This window comes from Oncorhynchus clarkii, chromosome 23 (assembly GCF_045791955.1).
Source record: "Oncorhynchus clarkii lewisi isolate Uvic-CL-2024 chromosome 23, UVic_Ocla_1.0, whole genome shotgun sequence".
In the NCBI taxonomy this organism is placed as follows: Eukaryota; Metazoa; Chordata; class Actinopteri; order Salmoniformes; family Salmonidae; genus Oncorhynchus; species Oncorhynchus clarkii.
Window position 1 is genome coordinate 25354507 of NC_092169.1, and position 22840 is coordinate 25377346.

The 22840-nt window shown below is 41.7% G+C and overlaps 1 protein-coding gene across 1 annotated transcript in view; it reads right to left on the minus strand.

The window, feature by feature from the left end:
* Nucleotides 1-18973, minus strand: part of LOC139381740 (golgin subfamily A member 7B-like) — a 47504-nt gene extending 28531 nt beyond the window's left edge. The window contains exon 1 of the mRNA XM_071125483.1: nt 18897-18973. Coding sequence (XP_070981584.1) covers nt 18897-18908 — 12 coding nt within the window. The 5' untranslated portion in view covers nt 18909-18973. The remainder of the gene's footprint in view (nt 1-18896) is intronic.
* Between the last annotated feature and the right edge of the window lie 3867 nt (nt 18974-22840).

The following is a 22840-nucleotide window of genomic DNA, read 5'->3' on the forward strand; positions in this document are numbered from 1 at the left end:
AGTCTGGGAAGACTGAATCTGCAATAGGTAAGCAGCTTGGTTTGAAGGGGGACCTAGTGAATGACCTGCAGAGAGCTGGGACCAAAGTAACACAGCCTACCATCAGTAACACACTACGCCGCCAGGCAAATCCTGCAGTGCCAGACGTGTCCCCCTGCTTAAGCCAGTACATGTCCAGGCCAGTCTGAAGTTTGCTAGAGAGCATTTGGATGATCCAGAAGAAGATTGGGAGAATGTCATATGGTTAGATGAAACCAAAATATAACTTTTTGGTAAAAACTCAACTCGTCGTGTTTGGAGGACAAAGAATGCTGAGTTGCATCCAAAGAACACCATACCTACTGTGAAGCATGGAGGTGGAAACATCATGCTTTGGGGCTGTTTTTCTGCAAAGGGACCAGGACGACTGATCCGTGTAAAGGAAAGAATGAATGGGGCCATGTATCGTGAGATTTTGAGTGAAAACCTCCTTCCATCAGCAAGGGCATTGAAGATGAAACGTGGCTGGGTCTTTCTGCATGACAATGATCCCAAACACACCGCCCGGGCAACGAAGGAGTGGCTTCGTAAGAAGCATTTCAAGGTCCTGGAGCCAGTCTCCAGATCTTAACACCATAGAAAATCTTTGGAGGGAGTTGAAAGTCCATGTTGCCCAGCAACAGCCCCAAAACATCACTGCTGTAGAGGAGATCTGCATGGAGGAATGGGCCAAAATACCAGCAACAGTGTGTGAAAACCTTGTGAAGACTTACAGAAAACGTTTGACCTCTGTCATTGCCAACATACCTTAAGGGAACATTTTGGCATTTTGTGTATGATTAGTGAAAAAGTCCATATTGCAAATGTACGGTCCCTTACTAGACGTCCGAAATCTTTTGTAAAATTTGCGGTCGGCGTCGGGCCGTGCGGTAGGGCCGGACCTACCGGGAAGTCATCAAATGAACTTTGTCGGACATTCGGTTTTCTTTTTTATAAAATAAACAATTTTTTGACCATTTTTCCGCTATCCCGGAAATTCCCACAAGAGGGCATACGGAATCATATGGCAATTTGGCAAAACATCACGAATCACGACGGGGCCTTATCTCGAAAACGGAAAATATTTCGAAGCCGAAACTTGGTGAGCGTAGGTTTGGCATAATGGGCAGTTGGCCCCGAACAAGATGGCGTCTAGGCCTCAACGGTTTTTGAGTTATGGCCATTTTTCTGGGATTAAAGGTCCAAAATGGAAATAGAGAAATTATTTTTCCACTTCAGGTCAAAGTCAAGGAGCCTCCGGTGTCAATAAAAAAAGAACCAGCCATTTATCTATCGTCATTTAAGAGAAACGGAACAATGACAACTTGGTGATGTTCACAAATAGGCAGGATTTTTTTTCAACGGTTACAGATCCAGTTGCAGGGTGTTCATACGAATCTTTTTAAAGTGTGCTGCGGAGCTCTGCGAGATTTCTGTGATTTTCTATGATTTTCTGAAATAACACACACATACTAAACCCTCCGTAAATAACTCAGTTCTTAACGTAAAGACTTAAAACTCAGGATTATGTAAAGGCATACCCCAATCAGGATATGAGTTTATTTATAGCTTCCTGTGCCAACCGGAAGTGCCTTAAATGGTGTCTCAGGGGCTGTTTCGAAGGGTTAAAAAAGTCAGATCTGTCCAAAACTTCATATATGTGATTAGGCAACCCCCATGAACTGTATATCAGTCATTTTCCCCAAAAAAATCAAAGGAAAAAAAAATCACACTAAAACACAACTTGGATGGAGGGACGTATTGGGGTGCGTAGAGACAGACAGTGGCTGCAATAGTTAGCTTTGTTGGAGCTAAAAAAGAACCGTCAGACCTAGAGTTCCGAAACTTTAGAAACCTGTTCTAGACCTCCGGTCGATGGTGCGTGGTGAGTTACGTGGCTCTAGACGGTTCTCGGACCGAGAAACAGCCTCGTACATTTGCAATACCTTCAATTCATTTTGACCATTACGAAAATGACGACGTTTAGAAAAGTCTCAGAGACGCAAGGCTAGGTGCATTGAAACCGGCTCGGCCCATAGAGACGGACCCCAACGTTTCTGTCCGATAGCTCGTTCAAGGACCCCGTAGCAAGGCATGGAAAAAAGTGGATTTTCAGCACCAATTAGGGTTTTTCTCGGACACCAAATGACCTATTGAGCCGAAACTCGGGATTCGGGGTCGCCTCACATAGGCCTTCACATAATGTCCGAACTGGACCCGCAGCTAGAACGTAACTATGTGTTTTACCTTTTTATTATGTTTTAAACTGAAGGCGCTGTGAATTATGGGCCTCAACACAAAAAATGGCATCACCATAGTCTCCAGACTGTGCCGAGTTCAACGAGATGCCCCGCTTGACCGTAGCTCGTTCTGAGTGCAGCGAACTTGAAAAGAAGAAGGCCCAAAATGAAGCCTGCCCCACAATGTCATTTGATTTTGGGTGGCAGTGAGAGAACCGTTAGGGTGAGAAGCACAATTCGACCTCGGGTACGTTCCTGAGGTCCTCCCGATCCGTGCAAGCCTAACCTTGACCGTGTGGCATTAACCCTTCACAGTAAAAATAAGGTGTTTACTTGAAACAGCTTGCTTTGACTTCTCTCCCCATAGGAATACATTGCCTGCACCTCTAAATTCAACCTGATTCCTATGTGGGTTATGAATGCCTTATGAACCTGTCTTCTATGACAGTCCATCAGGCCACTATGAGGTCTACCTGTGTCGAATCTAAGCTTCCTGGAGCAACCGGAAGTGGTTAAAATCACCCTAAAAGTGTATACCCATACACTGCCTGCAGTTTGATAGACATAGTGCATTCAACCCTGTGTAGATCAGTCAATTCTTAACGTAAAGACTTAAAACTCAGGATTCTGTGGCTATGTCAATCAAGATATGTGTTGACTTATAGCTTCCTGTGCCAACCGGACGTGCCATAATTGGTGTCTCAGGGGCTGTTTCGAGGGGTTAAAAAAGTCTGATCTCTCCAAAATTTCATATGTGTGACTAGGTAACCCTTCTGAACTGTAAATCAGTCATTTCTCCCAACAGATGTCAAAGAAAAGCTCCCTCACACACACACAGGAAGGATGGAGGGACGTAGTGGAGTGGTGATAAAGTGCGGTGCTTAAAGACACAGAGAGCAGGAAATGGCATTACCATAATCCCTAGGCCGTTCAAGGACCCCGTAGCAAGGCATGGAAAAAAGTGGATTTTCAGCACCAATTAGGGTTTTTCTCGGACACCAAATGACCTATCGAGCCGAAACTTGGGATTCGGGGTCGCCTCAGCTAGGCCAACACATAACATAAGAAATGGACCCGCAGCTAGAACGTAACTACGTGTTTTATGGTTTTTTTATGGTTTGAACCGAAGGCGTTGTGAATTTTGGGCCAGCTCTGAAGTATGTAATAGTTGGCTACTAAACGAGTTGGAAAAAGTGGGTTTGGTGTCAGTTTGTATCAGTTTGGTGTCAGAATGATATCTAATTGACTGATGGACTCTTGTCCACTTGACTCTTGTACATTTGCAATATGTTTAAACAGTGAGGTACCATCACCAAAAGTGACATTCTGAAATCTACCCTAACGAGCGATTGAGATGAACCAGAATCACTGCAAAGCCATCCCGAGTTCATCGGGCCAGTCAATTTCACATTCCTGCAGGATTTTTATAGCATGACAAATTCGTGATGGTACCTGCCCATTGAAACATATTGCAAATGCACAGTGACTTTGAAAAAGGAAACATAAACAAATGGACATAATGAAATCAACATTTTTTTATTTTTGGGTGACCAGTTGCACATGCATTTGCAATATGATTCCATAGTGAAAAAACATCACCAAATGGACATTCTGAAATCAACACTAACGAGCGATTGAGATGAACCAGAATCACTGCAAAGCCATCCCGAGTTCATCGGGCCAGTCAATTTCACATTCCTGCAGGATTTTTATAGCATGACAAATTCGTGATGGTAAATGCCCATTGAAACATATTGCAAATGCACGTGCATTAGCAATATGATTCTATAGTGAAAAAACATCACCAAATGGACATGATGAAATCAACACAACGAGTGATGGAAATGAACAACTATCACTGCCCGGCCGTCCCGAGTTCATCAGTTCAGTCAATTTTGGCCCCAAAAAAATGGACTTTTGACTTTGACTTTTGACTTCCTATGAAATCATATTGCAAATGGACAAATCATATTCCTTATGCACAAGTAAAAAAAAAAAATTATGATAATAACATTTTACAAAAGTATATTCATACACTTCTTACACATGATTAATTGTCTTAAAATCGAAACAATTTCGAAAAACGGTCCAGAAAGCACTTTTTTTTTGTTTTTAAAGTTTTTAAAAAAAATCACATTTTCGACTTTTGACATCCTATTAAATCATATTGCAAATGGACAAAACATATGCCTTATGCACAAGTAAAAAAAAAATAAAAAAAATAATGATAATAAAATACGAATAAAGTATGTTGATACAGTTCTTATACGTGTGTATTTTTGACTTTTGACTTTTGACTTCCTATGAAATCATATTCCAAATGGAGAAAACATATGCCTTATGCACACAAGTAAAAAAAAAAAAAAAAAAGATAATAAAGTATGACTAAAGTATGTTGATAAAGTTCTTATACATGTGTAATTGACACAAAAATCGAAATAATTTTGAAAAACGGTCCAGAAAGCACTTTTTTAAGGATGTGTGAAGTTTTTTACCAAATTTTGACATTTTTGACTTTTGACTTCCTATGAAATCATATTGCAAATGGACAAAACATATGTCTTATGCGCATGTAATTAAAAAAAAAAATATGATAACAAAATTGGACAAAAGTATATTCATACAGTTCTTACACATGTGTAATTGACAAAAAAATCGAAAGAATTTCGAAAAACGGCCCAGAAAGCACTTTTTTAAGGGGTGAAAAGTTTTTGAAAAAAAAATCCTTTTTTCAAAATTTTGCTTTTGGATGTTGACTTGGGTTGCATTTCCAATATGAAAAACCCCGGTGGAGCGCACTCGCCCCCTGTTGGATTTTTGAAGTGTTACAATTGGCAATTGCCATATGGCATTTGCCATATACTTTGCACGAATCAACGCCGCTTTGGGTGGTATTGGACATCGTGTATATGGTTTGTCCAATGCCAATATCTTGCCATTCATTTTTGTCCAATTCAGGGGGGTATTCCCTTACAAAGGGTATATAACAAAGTATTGAGAAACTTTTGTTATTGACTAAATAGTTATTTTCCACCATCATTTGCAAATAAATTCATAAAAAATCCTACAATGTGATTTTCTGGATTTTTTTTCTCATTTTGTCTGTCATAGTTGAAGTGTACCTATGATGAAAATTACAGGCCTCTCTCATCTTTTTAAGTGGGAGAACTTGCACAATTGGTGGCTGACTAAATACTTTTTTGCCCCACTGTAAATGATTAACTTGAAGATTTGAAATCAACCGAAGCTTGAAACCCTAGGGCTATATATATTGTCTATTTTTAGTTGAACCCTGGGTTGAATGGAAACAATAGCTGTTGATGACATCGCAAATGCTATATTTTTAAACTGGATATTGAATTATGTTTGATTGTCAACGCATCCAAATATCAACATTTGAAGGACATAAGCAGATTTTTGTTTTAAGGCTATCCCAAACCTTAACCCTTACCTTAACCATTCGTAATGAATGCAGGCCCTTAAGATCTTGACGTTAAAACTGCTTAAGGCAAGGGGGCACTATTTTCACGTCCGGATGAAAAGTGTGCCCAAAGTAAACTGCCTGCTACTCAGGCCCAGAAGCCAGGATATGCATATTATTAGTTAGTAGATTTGGATAGAAAACACTCTAAAGTTTCTACAACTGTTAGAATTATGTCTGTGAGTATAACAGAACTTATTTGGCAGACGAAACCCCAAGGACAAACCATCCAGGAAAATTATTTTTTGAGGTCACTCTCTTTTTAATGAATTTTCTATGTGGATCTAGATTTCAAAGGCACTTGCTTGAAGTTCCTATCGCTTCCACTAGATATCAACAGTCTTTAGAAATTGGTTGATGTTTTTCCTTTGAGAAATGAAGAAGTAGGACAGTTCAGAACGAGGGTTGAGTCTAGTGTACTGTTGTTGTTGGGGCGCACGACCTGAAAGCTCACTCCACTTTGTTTTCGTCCGGTATTGAACACAGTTTATTATTTCCGTTTAAAAATACCTAAAGTTGGATTTGGAAAGTTGTTTGAAATGTTTGGATCAAGTTTACAGGTAACTAACTATATTAGATACTTTGTAGTCATGTAGCGCAAGTTGAAATCTGTGTTTTTCTGGATCAAATTGACATTTTGGAGACATAACGACAGAATTTATCGAACAAAGAACCATTTGTGATATTTAATGGACATATTGGAGTGCCAACAGAAGAAGATCTTCGAAGGTAAGGCATGAATTATATCATTATTTCAGACTTTTGTGTCGCGCCTGGCGGGTTGAAATGTGATTTTCATGTGTTTGTTTGATGGGGTGTTGTCCTCAGATAATATCATGGTTTGCTTTTGCCGTAAAGCCTTTTTGAAATCTGACACTATGGCTGGATTAACAAGAAGTTCATCTTTAAACCGATATATAACACTTGTATGATTCATGAATTATTATTATGAGTATTTCTGTTTTTGAATTTGGCGCGCTGCTATTCCACTGTGTGTTGTCAAATCAAACCCGTCAACGGGATTGGCGCTCGAAGGGATCACTAAGAAGTTAACGCCTAAACCTAACCCTAAACACTTCGAAATTTGACGTCTGAAACAACTTTGAAATTTGACGTTTGAGGTTTGAGAAACATGGATGAACGTCTAATTCTGACGTGTGACTGTGAGAGCTACAGTAGTTGGTCTTCTTACTGGAACCTCCCATTTCACCACCTTCATCTAAAACAGGCAGGTGAAAGCATCCAAACACAATACAGTACAGTCCCTTTATTGTCTTGATCTCTCAGACGCTAGGGGTAATATCCCCCGTCTGTCTGTCTGTCTGTCTGTCTGTCTGTCTGTCTGTCTGTCTGTCTGTCTATCTGTCTGTCTGTGTTGGTACCACAGAGTGTTTCAAAACAGAGAGCAAACATATCGGTATGTTCCAATCACAGTTACTTATATCACACACACACCCATCCATTAAAACACACACCCATCACAAATCTTGTTGACAATGACATAACATTATTGTGCTACAATCATTGCAACAGATCAAACTCAGTGATCAAGACATCAAGACATCATTAAGACCTTATTAATAGTGATGTAATTACCATGGTAATTACTTCGTCCTACACTGTTGCTAGGGGAAGCATGAAATAATATGTCCTAACAGCAACGGAAACAGGCCTAAATACAGAGATAGAGATGGAGAGATAAAAATAGAGAGAGCGGGGGGGAAGATAAATAATTAAGAGACGGAGCAGAGAGAGAGAGAGAGAAAGAGAGACAGAGATGACTATGGGCTTGCAGGCATACAGATATCAGTACCTTCTATATTCCTAGAAACACAAAGCTCTGTACAGTCATATCAATATCGACCATAGAACTGACGTGCAGACAGCCTGCTAACAAACTTTCTCCTCATTGCCATAGGTTTACAAAGAGTAACTTTACATGCTGTTACAACACAAGACATTACAAACAGTCATTGCAGAATGTGTAAGTGATCTCTCTGTGAATTATACCAATGACCTTAGCGCTCTGCTCCTACCAACTGAGCTAAACTAGAACCTCTAATGTAGCAGAGGTGGTTCGGTGAACTACGCTCGCATGACTAACATTGCCTTAGGTCTGAGGAATCATGTTAGCTCACAAAACATTGTTAGGTGACTGGGGCTCAAAACCATGTTCGTCATATTCATTGGAGACCATGTAATCTAAACAGTAGGCTAAGTAGGTTTGGCCTACTTTTGAACTGACAACAGAAGCATACACACACACACACACTTTCTGTGCTCAGCTAACCGCCCAGGAGGAAAGCTGCATTTGTGCATCCGTAAGCATGCCACTAATCATGAACACACACACACATACAGTAGATGCCTCCAAGGCCACTACTCATGAATTTATAATCTCTGCATTATTTCTCATGAAATTCCAGAGGGGAAAGGGGGAGAGAGAAAAAGGGAGCCAGGCTCCGGCAGTCTTCAATTAGTCCCATGAGATTAGTGTTTTTTCTCTACCTCAGGTTATTCCTCCTTCCTTCTTTTTTTCTCTCCATCCTTCTGTTGCTTGTTTACCACAACAAGCGTTATTTTTTCCTCAATGTTGCCTTTTTGAGTGATGAGGTAGCTACAGGAATTTGAATAGCATGAAATACAAAGATGTTATGAAGCTTGAAATTGAAACTATAAATGGTATTGTCAAGCTGCATATTATAGATATATTTCATGTACTTGATCAGGGGTACGGTTAACGCAGAATATCGCGTTTTTCCTCGCAGAAAAAAATATATACAATGCATAAGAAATATCTTGCTACGTTTTGTAAATGCAGATCTAAAATGTGTCTAATCGTAATTTCTGCTTGGCATCAGACCAATTTTGTGCTTCAATTGCACTTTTCCACTCCCATGAGAATTCACGAACATCTGAATCATACGTAGCTACATTTCTATGGTGCTCTTCTCGGCGTAGCCTACTTTTCTTTGGTAAAATACAAGATTAACTTCAAGCAAAACATGAGGAAATGTACACTACATGACCAAAAGCATGTGGACACATGCTCATCAAACATCTCATTCCAAAATCATGGACATTAATATAGAGTTGGTCCCCCCTTTGCTACTATAACAGGGCTCCCGAGTGGCACAGCGGTCTAAGGCACTGCATCTCAGTACTAGAAGAGTCACTCCAGACCCTGTTTCGATCCCGGGCTGTATCACAACCGGCCGTGATTGGAGTCCCATAGGGCGGCACACAATTGGCCAAGCATGTCAAATAAAGGTTAAATAAAAATAAACGGCCTCCACTCTTCTGGGAAGGCTTTCCACTAGATTTTGAAATATTGCTGTGGTCACTTTCTTCCATTCAGCCACAAGAGCATTAGTGAGGTCGGGCACTGATGTTGAGCGAATAGGCTTGGCTCGCAGTCGACGTTCCAATTCATCCCAAAGGTGTTCGATGGGGTTGATGTCAGGGCTTCGTGCAGGCCAGTCAAGTTCTTCCACACCAATCTCGACAAACAATTTCTGTATGGACCTCGCTTTGTGGCAAAAATCATGCAGAAACAGGAAAGGGTTTTCCTCAAATTGTTGCCACAAAGTTGGAAGGACAAAATCGTCTAGAATGACATTGTATGTTGTAGCGTTAAGATTCCCCTTCACTGGAACAAAGGGGCCTAGCCAGAACAAAGAAAAACAGCCCCAGAACATTATTCCTCCTCCACCAAATGTTTTAGTTGGCACTATGTGTTTGGGCAGGTAGCGTTCTCCTGGCATCTGACGAACTCAGATTCATCCGTTGGACTGCCAGATGGTGCCGCGTGATTCATCACTCCAGGGAACACGTTTCCACTGCTCCAGTGGCGAGCTTTACACCACTCCAGCCGACGCTTGGCATTACGCATGGTGTTCTTAGGAGTGTGTGCGGCTGCTCGCCCAGGACCATTTCATTAAACTCCCGATGAACAGTTCTTGTGCTGACGCTGCTACGAGAGTCAGTTTGGAACTCGGTAGTGAGTGTTGCAACCGAGGACAGGAGATTGTTACGCGTAATGCGCTTCAGCACTCAGCGGTCACGTTCTGTGAGCTTGTGTGGCCTACCACTTCACAGCTAAGCCATTGTTGCTCCTAGATGTTTCCACTTCACACTAACAGCCCTTACAGTCGACCGGGGCAGCTCTAGCAGGGCAGACATTTTATGAACTGACTTGTTGGAAAGGTGGCATCCTATGACAGTGCCATGTTGAAAGTCACTGAGCGCTTCAGTCAGGCCATTCTACTGCCAATGTTTGTCTATGGAGATTTCATGACTGTGTGCTCGAGTTTATACACCCGTCATCAATGGTTGTGGCTGAAATAGCAGAATCCACTAATTTAAAGGGGTGTCCACATTCTTTTGTGTATATAGTGTAGCTGGCTACATTCTTTCTATGATAAACGTTAGAAAAATGATGGCCATACTTTTTCTTTGTAAGCTTGTGTGGCTGCCAGCCTAATAGTGTTGCACTTCTGTTGTCATCTGATGAAAATGAAGCTATTTTCTGCCAAATGTGTTGCACTAATGTATTATTATTTTGTGAAGGAAAACTATAGTTGCATACCCCTGATCACTCTATTGAATAAAAATAATAAAAAACACTTGACTTTCAAAAAAAAAATGCAGGTGAAACAGTTTAAAATGCTGGTTTCTGAATTCTAGTGTGACCCCTGTTGGTAATAGGAATCCATGTACTGTTTTACTTCAAAGTATAAAGACATGCGTTCACTCATAATGAACACAGAATAAGGTTCTGATCTTCTCATTGGCTGAGATTCTTCCTTAGCCAATTTCTAATAGAAGTTACAACACATACTGTATGCACAACACTTGTCTTAAAAACCTCTGAGCGGTTCTGGACTGACATTCTGGTGTACAAAGCGCTCTGTGAACGTTGTAGGATCCCGTCCCTTATAGTGCCAGAAAGACCCATCTTTCTGCTCTCCGCACCCACTCTCTCAGCGGAGCTGACTTGAAGTGTCAGGTTTCAGACCCCACATTTGTATAGGGAATGAAGTGTCAAATGTTCTGACCTATCCAGACAAATAATCAATTTGCTCTTCCTCTGAGCGACTGAGCCAAGCCTGTGTGATGGCATATAAACAGTGACAGTCCAGCCTGTGATATTCTCAGCCGGATCCAGAGCTCTCAACATGCAAACATACTAAATAATTTCTTAGAATTTAAACAAGACCATTTTCTCTTGGTCACAGACAGACAAAATCACCTTGTGCTTAAAGCTGAAGTTGTAACGAGTCTGCACACATTGAATGGTGTCTCTGCGCCGCTCAGTGGATGCTTAGGAGAAAATTCTCTGTTGTAAGTTATATGAAATGGTGCCAATATTGTACTGTCCCTTTGTATAATCATATTTATTTTAGTTATAAAAAATGTAAAATCTTATAGTAAGTCGTTTATAATTTATTGTTACTATATTTAGAAAGCATCATTTGTCACGCCCTGATCTGTTTCACCTGTCTTGGTGATTGTCTCCACCCACCTCCAGGTGTCTCCTGTTTCCTGTCTCTCTGTGCCAGTTCGTCTTGTTTTGCCAAGTCAACCAGTGTTTCTCCTAGCTCCTATTTTTCCCAGTCTCTGTTTTTTCCTAGCCCTCCTGGTTTTGACCCTTGCCTGTCCTGACGCCAAATCCGCCTGCCTGACCACTCTGCCTGTCCTGACCTTGAGCCTGCCTATCCCCTGGTACTGTTTGGACTCTGACCTGTTCACTGAACCCTTGCCTGTCCTGACCTCGAGCCTGCATATCCCCTGGTACTGTTTGGACTCTGACCTGTTCACTGAACCCTTGCCTGTCCTGGCCTCGAACCTGCCTATCCCCTGGTACTGTTTGGACTCTGACCTGTTCACTGAACCCTTGCCTGTCCTGACCTCGAACCTGCCTATCCCCTGGTACTGTTTGGACTCTGACCTGTTCACTGAACCCTTGCCTGTCCTGGCCTCGAACCTGCCTATCCCCGGGTACTGTTTGGACTCTGTCCTGGTTTATGAACTCTTGCCTGTCCCCGACCTGCCTTTTGCCTACCCCTTTAGGTGTAATAAATATTGGAGCGTAACCATCTGCCTCCTGTGTCTGCATTTGGGTCTCGCCTTGTGCCCTTATATAATTATGTTTGGGTATGTCTATTTAGGCAGAAATCAACATTTTGCCCTATTGTATCATTCAAGAGGAACAGGCTGCTTGGAAACAACAAAAACACAGACTATTTACAGAAGAAACCAAATGTGCAATACTTTTATTTTCTTGTTAAAATGTTACAAATGAAAAAAAACAGGCTAGTTACACAACAGTAACTGCACGCATTCACACACACACAGTCATACACACACACACACACACACACAAACACAAATTACATTATTCCTTAGAGGGGACTGATTGGAGAGAACAATTACTAGATCATTACACATCGCTTCTGTTTTCTGTCTCACTGTATGGCTCGCTCTCTCCCTCCATGCCTCTCTCCTTTCATCCCTTTTCATTGGCCTCACCTCCATCTCTCCTCTTTCTTCCTCTGTAAGCAGATCTCTCTATCTACTTCAGTCTGTCTGTCTGTCTGGGTCTCTCTTCCTCTCACTCGGTCTGTCTGTCTCTCAATCTCTCGCCTGTGTAGTACTGTGATCCTCTCTTCAGTTCATCAGTGTGACAGTGTGCCTCAGTGTTGTCTCAGACATGGTGTGGCCCCTGTCAGCAGGGTATACAAGCCCCCCCACACAAACTGTGTGTGAAACATTCCCTGACAGTCAGCATACAAGGACCTTGTACAGAAGGCACCCTTTCCTTCTCAACAACCAGCTTGGTATGACTGTTTTCCTCTGGATGTAGTACCCTGCAATTCTTGTCAAATTGCAAGATATAACAAACAATATATTATTATTATGACCACAGAACAGCCATTGTCATTTTATCTCAGAGTTCTATTTAATCAAACTAGTCTTCAGTTGTGGTCTAATAGGAAACAACTCAGCATTTATTCTTGACTCAACATTTAGAAAAGATTGTTCTAGGCCACTGACTCAGGCCTATATGAGACTGTGTGTGCGTGTGTGTGTGTGTGTGTGTGTGTGTGTGTGTGTGTGTGTGTGTGTGTGTAAAATGTGCTGTTCATTTGAGACTCCAGTGGCTGATGGTAACAAACTGCAGCAGCCTGTTCACATTAAATATGTCATGGATAATTGATGGGCTTGGACATGATATGTGTCGCCAGTGTGTGTGTGTGTGTGTGTGTGTGTGTGTGTGTGTGTGTGTGTGTGTGTGTGTGTGTGTGTGTGTGTGTGTGTGTGTGTGTGTGTGTGTGTGTGTGTGTGTGTGTGTGTGTGTGTGTGTGTGTGTGTGTGTGTGTTTGCGTGTGTGCTTGCGTGTGTGTGTGCTTGCGTGTGTGTGTGCTTGCGTGTATGCATGCACATGATTGATGGAACTTGGACAAGACTGCTGGCAGACCACCAGAGAAAATCAGCACAGCTCTGCCATCGACTCCAAGGCCTGGAAACACAAAAGATCAATCTGACAGCTCAGCACTTAGCTCCACTGCCTTACTTACAGCTACACATGTTCAGACACACATGCACCCGCTCTCACACACAGACTACACAAACTGTGCTCCACTAACCAGTGGGTCTGAGAGAACACACACACACACTCACAGTCTGACAAGGGCAACAATTGTGCTCATTAAAGACAGCAAAGATCTTAACACATTATGCCTCATACACACACACACACACACACACACACACACACACACACACACACACACACACACACACACACACACACACACACACACACACACACACACACACACACACACACACACACACACACACACACACAGTGGGCCAGGCCAGACAGTGAGATTCCCTGAGGCGAAACACTGAGTCACTGGCCTCAGCTGAGGCCTCACAGACATACAGTACAGTAGACTGTGACAGCTCTGAGCCCCACCCATCTATAGAGGATAGAGGAGTCAGAACAACACCCAAGGACACTAAGTCTGTGTCCAAAATGGCAACCTATTCCTTAGTGCCTGCGTTGCAGTAAAAACAATCATGTTGGTGTGAGTTTATCCACGCACTTCTATGTGCATGTGGATTTGTTGGTTAGAGCATGGCGGTAGGAACTTAAAAATTAAGGGTTAAATTCCTGCAAGAATTACACTAAAAATGCATACATTTACTGTACTGTTTGGACAAAAGTGTTTACAAAGTGGCATGTTATTGCTTTAATACATTTTCTAAACAATGATTTGTCTAACAGGGTAATATAATAATAAAATATGCCACTCAGCTAACCCACTTACCAGCAACAAGCTGCACAGTGAGTGGATAGATTTTTACAGTAAGTACAGTACCAGTCAAAAGTTTGGACACCTACTCATTCAAGGGGTTTTCTTTATTTTTACTATCTTCTACATTGTAGAATAATACTGAAGACATCAAAACTATGAAATAACACAAATGGAATCATGAAGTAACTAAAAAAGTGTTTAACAAATCAAAATATATTTTACATTAGAGATTCTTCAAAGTAGCCACCCTTTGCCTTGATGACAGCTTTGCACACTCTTGGCATTCTCTCAACCAGCTTCATGAGGTAGTCACCTGGAATGCATTTCAATTAACAGGTGTGACTTGTTAAAAGTTAATTTGTTGAATTTCTTTCCTTCTTAATGCGTTTGAACCAATCAGTTGTGTTGTGACAAGGTAGGGGTGGTATACAGAAGATAGCCCTATTTGGTAAAAGACCAAGTCCATATTACAGCAAGAACAGCTCAAATAAGCAAAGAGAAATGACAGTCCCTCATGACTTTAAGACAAGGCCAGTCAATACAGAAAATGTCAAGAACTTTGAAAGTTCCTTCAAGTGCAGTCGCAAAAACCATCAAGCACTATGATGAAACTGGCTCTCATGAGGACCGCCACAGGACAGGAAGACCCAGAGTTACCTCTGCTGCAGAGGATAAGTTACCAGCCTCAGAAAATGCAGCCCAAATAAATGCTTCACAGAGTTCAAGAAACAGACACATCTCAACATCAACTGTTCAGAGGAGACTGTGAATCAGGCCTTCATGATCAAATTGCTGCAAAGAAACCACTACTAAAGGACACCAATAATAAGAAGAGACTTGCTTGGGCCAAGAAACACAAGAACTAGACATTAGACCGGTGGAAATCTGTTAATGGGTCTGATGAGTCCTAATTTGAGATTTTTGGTTCCAACTGCTGTGTAGTTGTGAGACGCAGAGTAGGTGAACGGATGATTTCCGCATGTGTGGTTTCCACCATGAAAAATGGAGGAGGTGGTGTGATGGTGCTTTGCTGGTGACACTGTCTGTTTTATTTAGAATTCAAGGTACACTTAACAAGCATGGCTACCACAGCATTCTGCAGCGATACGCCATCCCTTCTGGTTTGTGCTTAGTGGGTCTACCATTTGTTTTTCAACAAGACAATTACCCAACACACCTCCAGGCTGTGTAAGGGCTATTTGACCAAGAAGAAGAGTGATGGTGTGCTGCATCAGATGACCTGGCCTCCACAATCACCCGACCTCAACCCAATTGAGATGGTTTGGGATGAGTTGGACCGCAGATGGAAGAAAAAGCAGCCAACAAGTGCTCAGCATATGTGGGAACTCCTTCAAGACTGTTGGAAAAGGATTCCAGGTGAAGCTGTTTGAGAGAATGCCAAGAGTGTGCAATGCTGTCGTCAAGGCAAACGGTGGCTACTTTGAAGAATCTCAAACATAAAATATATTCTGATTTGGTTATTACATTGGTTAACTTCTTATGGGCAGCGTCTCACCTGGCCAACATCCGGTAAAATTGCAGACCGCAAAATTCAAACTACAGAATTATAAATATTTAACTTTCATAAAATCACAAGTGTAATACATCAAAATAAAGCTTAACTTCTTGTTAATCCAGCCGCTGTGTCACATTTCAAAAAGGCTTTACGGCAAAAGCACACCATGCGATTATTTAAGGACAGTGCACCGCATACAAAAGCATGAAAAACATATTTCAACCAGGCAGGTGCACCACGAAAGTCAGAAATATCGATATAATACATGTCTTACCTTTGAGGATCCTCTTCTGTTGGCACTCCAAAAGGTCCCAGATACATCACAAATGGTCCTTTTGTTTGATTATGTCCTTCTTTATATCCATAAAAACTCAAGATTAGCTGGCGCGCTTCAGTCAATAAGCCACCCAGTTTCTCTCCATCAAAATGCACACAAAATGAATCCAAAAGTTACTAATAAACTTTTCCAAACAAGTCAAACAACGTTTATAATCAAACATTAGGTACCCTAATACGTAAATAAACAGTAAAATGTAAGACAGAGAATCTTTACGGTCTTTACCGGAGAAAAATAACAAAGAACACGCTCTCTTCCACGTGCTTGGTAACACTACAGCCAAATTGGGAGCCACCTAGAAAAACTATAATTTCTGGCAATTTTCTGCATGAAACTCTTTCTAAAGACTGTTGACATCTAGTGGAAGCCCTAGGAATTGCAATCTGGGAGGCTTTCGCCTTATAATAAAAGTGACAGCCATTGAAAACAGTGGTAGGCTGAAAACATTTTTCTGGGGATGGTTTGTCCTCTGGGTTTCACCTGCCATATCAGTTCATAATTTTAACAGTTTTAGAAACTTTAGAGTGTTTTCTATCCAAATCGACTAATAATATGCATATCCTAGCCTCCTACCCAAGAGAGGTTAACACCTTTTGATTACTACATGATTCCATTTGTTATTTCATAGTTTTGATGTCTTCACTGTCATTCTACAATGTAGAAAATAGTAAAAATAAAGAAATACCATTGAATGAGTAGGCGTGTCCAAACTTTCGACTGGTACTGTTTGTATCATGTACCCTTCTTGGAATTGAACCCACGACGTGACTAGTGCCGTGACCTTACCAACTGAGCCACAGAACCACACTGAGAAGGAACATGTGCTTTGTGTATAGAAATCATCACTGGGCAGTACTTCACCTTGTAACATAAATTAATAGTTACAACCATGCCAGTCACCCTGTCACATAGTGACATCAGCCCTGCTGGCCTCAGCACTGCTAAGCATTACAACCTGCTATAACACAGACACACACAGCCTCTCTCTCCGTCTCGCTCTCTCTCTCACACACACACACACACACACACACACACACACACACACACACACACACACACACACACACGTTGATGCTGTTAGAGGAAGCTGTTCGTGATCGAGCGTGCAAGCATGTGTGTGCATGTGTGTGTGTTGCTGTTAGTTAGATGAAACAGCATCACAGCACATCCAGGCTACGGAACATAGGCCGTTACAATCCTGTACAGATTAGAAATTGGAAATGAGCATTCAAATCCTATTTAGTTGCTATGTGTGACCAACCTGGTGTCGAACACAGATTAGCATCTCAGTGTAAGCCCACTGAGCAAAAGGCAAGGTATCACAAGTCTTCAGATCTTTGGCAAGGTTACTCATTAGGTGAGTATACTTCGCCTAACCAACTCCGCTACAATTGGAAACCATGCAGTTCTCAAACCCTGTCCTGATGGATGCTATATGGAAACAGTGATTGTCATATATCCTTGTTGACATCTTGTTAGTACAGTGACCATGACTGCTACTGTACTTGTTGGAGGCACAGCAAGGTGACAGTCAGATGCAAACTTCTCTACATCTCTAACGATCCACTGAATCTCATTTAATATTCAGCAATCTCTGCATAGCAATGTATTGAAATTCTCAAAGAATGTGTGATGAGAAATATGACCACACGCACACACACGTACACACACAGCTCTGCCGCTGTCCATGGTGCTGATCATGATACAGTGGAGTAACCTCTAGGTGCGTGCCCGCAAGCAAATTGGACTGACTCACATTCTAGAGCAAGATGCATATATTATTACCAAACAAAAATATAAATGCAAAATACAAAGTGTTTGTCCCATGTTTCATGAGCTAGAAAAAAAAGATCCCAGAAATGTTCCATACGCCAAAAAGCTTATTTCACTCAAATATTGTACACAAATTGGTTTACATCCTTATTAGTGGGCATTTCTCCTTTGTCAAGACAATCCATCCACCTGACAGGTGTGGCATATCAAGAAGCTGATTTAACAGAATGATCATTACACAGGTGCATCTTGTGCCGGAGACAATAAAAAGCCACTTTAAAATGTTCAGTTTTGTCACACAACGCCAAGTTTAGAGGGAGTGTGCAATTGGCATGCTGACTGCAGGACTGTCCACCAGAGCTGTTGCCCGAGAATTGAATGTTAATTTCTCTACCATAATGTTGTTTTAGAGAATTTGTCAGTACTTCCAACTGGCCTCACAACCACTGACCACGTGTAACCAAGCCAGCCCAGGACCTCCACATCCGGCTTCTTCACCTGCGGAATCGTCTGAGACCAGCTTCCCAGACAGCTAATGAAACTGATGAGTATTTATGTCTGAAATAAAGCCCTATTGTGGAGAAAAACAAATTCTGATTGGCTAGGCCTGGCTCCTCAGTGGGTGGGCCTATGCCATCCCATGCCCACCCATGGCTGTGCCCCTGCCCAGTCATGTGAAATCTATATATTAGGGCATAATTTATTTATTTCAACTGCCTGATTTCCATAAATGAACTGTAACTCACTAAAATCGTTGAAATGGTTGTATTTATATTTTTGTTCTGTAACGTTATATATGCTTCGTGGATACCGGAATTGACAGTGACTCTTTTTGTGACATTCAGTACATACTCTAGGCTATGCAACCGGTATGTGTGTGGATGAGAAAGCCACCATTATATTTGGTCGATCGGTAAAATATGATGTTTGATGCAGTTTGCTTACAGGACTGCCTCCTTGCTCTTGAACCCCGTTTTCCGTCGTGTTAAAACGGGCCTCCCGCCACGGAATGATACAATAAACCGTCTGTCCGTCGTTCATTCCAACAGCCCGTTTCTCATCGGTTGAATCAAAGGCACAGCGAGGATAGACTGCATATCGCTACAAAATCAACCTACCATTATATTTTTCTCACAAGGAGAAAAATGTATACATTTCCACTACACACGAACGAATAAGATGTTAAATTAGCCGAAAGTCTTACCTCAGTCGCCATGTTGCCATGAGACGGTGAAGGATTCTGTCCTGTGCTGAAATAGGTGCTGAAATCGTCTGCTCGTGGGACAGCGTAGCTCCAGCTTCGGGGGGGTGCACTTGCCAAGCTCGAGCGTGTGTGTGGGGAGGGAGGGAGCAATGACTGTATGTATGTATGTATGTTTGAGAGAGAGAGAGATGCTCTGGGGTGAGGGGGAGGTTGGTAATTACAGACTAGGCTAGTTTATAATTATATGGATGGAAAAGAAAGAAGACAAGTTCTTAGATAGTAAACTGGAGGACAGGAGTCTTCAGAGGTATGCTGTGTAAACATACACTGAATAAAAATATACATGCAACATACAACAATTTCAAAGATTTTACTGAGTTACAATTCATAAGGAAATCAGTCAATTGAAATAAATAAATTAGTCCCTAATCTATGAATTTCACACGACTGTGAATACAGATATGCATCTGTTGTCACAGATACCTTTAAAAAAAAGTAGGGACGTCATTTGCCTCATGCAGCGTGACACATCTCCTTCGCATAGAGTTTATCAGACTGTTGATTGTGGCCTGTGGAATGTACTCCCACTCCTCTTCAATGGCTGTGTGAAGTTGCTGTCCTACACGTCGATCCAGAGCTTCCCAAACATGCTCAAATTATGACATGTCTGGTGAGTATGCAGGCCATGGAAGAACTGGGACATTTTCAGCTTCCAGGAATTGTGTACAGATCTATGTGACATGGGGCTGTGCATTATCATGCTGAAACATGAGGTGATGTTGGTGGATGAATGGCACGACAATGTGCCTCAGGATCTCATCACGGTAGCTCTGTGCATTCAGATTGACATCAATAAAATGTAATTGTGTTAGTTGTCTGTAGCTTTAGCCTGCTCATACCATAACCCCACTGCCACCATGGGCATTCTGTTCACAACCTATAAAATCAGCAAACCGCTCGCCTACACAGCGCTTTACATGCTGAAACTGGGATTCATCCGTGAAGAGCACACTTCTCCAGCATGCCACTGGCCATCAAAGGTGAGCATTTGCTGAACTGCAGTCAGGTAAAGACCCTGGTAAGGATGATGAGCATGTAGTTGAGCTTCCCTGAGACAGTTTGACAGTTTGTTGAGAAATAATTTGGTTGTGCAAACCCACAGTTTCATCAGCTATCCATGGCTGGTCTCAGATGATCCCGCAGGTGAAGAAGCCAGATGTGGAGGTCCTGGGCTGGCGTGGTTACATGTGGTCTGTGGTAGTGAGGCCGGTTGGACGTACTGACAAATTCTCTAAAACGACATTGGCGGCAGCTTATGGTAGAGAAATTAACATTACATTCTCTGGCAACAGCTCTGGTGGACATTCCTGCAGTCAGCATGCCAATTCCACGCTCCCTCAAAACATGAGAAATCGGTGGTTTGTGTTGTGTGAAAAAACTGCACATTTCAGAGTATCCCTTTATTTTCCCCAGCACAAGGTGCACCTTTGTAATGATCATGCTGTTAAATCAGCTTCATGATATGCCACACCTGCAAGGTGGCTGGACAAAATTAGAGCAAAACAAGCCTCTTTTTTTTGTGTGTGTATGGAACATTTAGGGGAAAATCTTTTATTTTAGCTCATGAAAAATGAGACCAACACTATTCATGTTGCGTTTAAAAAAAAAATTGGTGTAGATGAGTGATTTGGCTGTGCAAAAACCAGAGTTCATTTTTCTTTTAAACTTTGGGGTGCAACTTCACTGGGGACAGGGGGAACATGACTCCCCCACATTCTAAAGTTGCATTTTTGTCTCCCCCAGTTTTATTATTGCACTGTAATACCGAATTAATGGCATCAGTGTGGTCGGGCAAACTCAACAACAACAAAAAATATAGATGCATGCCAGCAAAGCCACTACACAACCCAATGCAACACTAAACAATACACTATAACGTGACAAACATTGCCCACAAACTGTTAGGGCCTACATAAAGCTATCCGAACAGCAGAACTTTCTTTTCAGCACCATGTAGTGAATCCTTACGTCTGTCTGTTCACTGAGGTCTCGTTGGCAAATTATAGTTCTTAGGAACCTGTTTTCAGTTCCTACCGCTTCCACTGGATGTCACCAGTCTCTGGAATTTGGTTGAGGTTATTCATTTGTGCAATGAAGAAGTAGGCCATCTAAGAACTGGGTAACACAGTTGAGAGTGCGTAAGACGTGAAAAGTAGCATAGTTTGTTGTCTTCCTGTATTGAACACAGATTGACCCGTCTACAATTTGATCGATTATTAACGTTTAAAAATACCTAAAGTTGTATTACAAAAGTAGTTTGAAATATTTTGTCAAAGTTTATAGGCAACTTTTGAAATATTTTGTAGTGACGTTGCGTTTTTTGGAAGCTGTTTTTTTTCTGGATGAAATGTGTCGAATAAATGGACATTTTGGATATATATGGATGGAATTAATCGAACAAAAGGACCAATTGTGATGTTTATGGGACATATGGGAGTGCCAACAAAAGAACCTCGTCAAAGGTAATGCATGTTTTATATTTTATTTCTGCGTTTTGTGTAGCGCCTGCAGGGTTAAAATATGCTACCCTCTTTGTTTACTATTGTACTATCATCAGATAATAGCTTCTTATGCTTTCGCCGAAAAGCCTTTTTAAAATCTGACATGTTGCCTGGATTCACAACGAGTGTAGCTTTAATTTAGTATCTTACATGTGTGATTTAATGAAAGTTAGATTTTTATATCATTTTTTTTAATTTGCCGCGCTGCATTTTCCCTGTTTTTTGCCCAAAAGGGACGCAACTGTCCCCTATCCTAAAGAGGTTTTAATGAGCGAACTAGGACGGACGTAGTCAATATAAATAGTTGTTCATCACTTTTGAAATGTACAGCAACAGAATTCTTACAGTATTCTCCCTGTCAGAACCGTAGGATAAATAAAGGGGGCAAATAAAGGGGGCAAATAAGCAGACAATGAAAGCTCTTACAATATTCAATTACATTTTTCTAAAGCAGGCTATAGGCTACACATGTGCACGACCAGGTCAGAACATTAGGCAGAGGCACATGTGCTACGAACAGCTTACTACACAACATACACTTAGTATTACTTTCTTTGCTACAGTCTACATATCTCCCTGGCATATTGTAATTTATGCAGCAGCATACAATACATGCTCCCTTGAACAGGAACAGGAAAGTGGAACGGCGGTCCTTCTTGTGGGCTCTAGAAAGAGGGCCGAAATCCGACTTGGAATTCCTGAGTTGAATGACCATTCAAAATTATTAGACTTCCGGCAGAAGTCATGCTGGATTGACAGCATGGTCAATGTATTCCAACTTCTCTGGCCCCTTTTTCGTGATATCCAATTGGTAGTTACGATCTTGTGTCATCGCTGCAACTCCCCTACGGACTCAGTGAAGGTCGGGAGCCAAGCAGCACCAATGTGTCAGAGGAAACACTGTCGAACCGAGGACCGAAGTCAGCTTTCAAGAAGTCGCTAGAGCACGATGAGACAAGACCAAACCCTCCCCTAAACTGGACGCTGATGGGCCAATTGTGCACCGCCTGATGGGTCTCCCGGTCACAGCCGGCTGTGACAAAGCCTGGGATTAAACCTTGGGCTGCAGTGGCGCCTTAGCACTCATTGCTGAATTTGCGATTTCCAACTTGTTTAATGTTTGTCCAATTTCCGATACGTTTTATCTGTAATTTCTCTTCATATGACAAGGTTTGAAAAGAATTTGCCAGTAGTTTGCCGACTTGATGCATGAGTATGACTGCTTGTTTAGCTTGCTAGCTAAGATTGTGAATGTATGATGTTGACATGATCAGTCCAATCAAAGCTATGGTAGATATAACGTGATTTATCATAAGGTCATTGGCCAAAATTGAGCCTTCTTGGATAGGCACTTCTAATGTAAATCTATGGCAGCACCCAAGG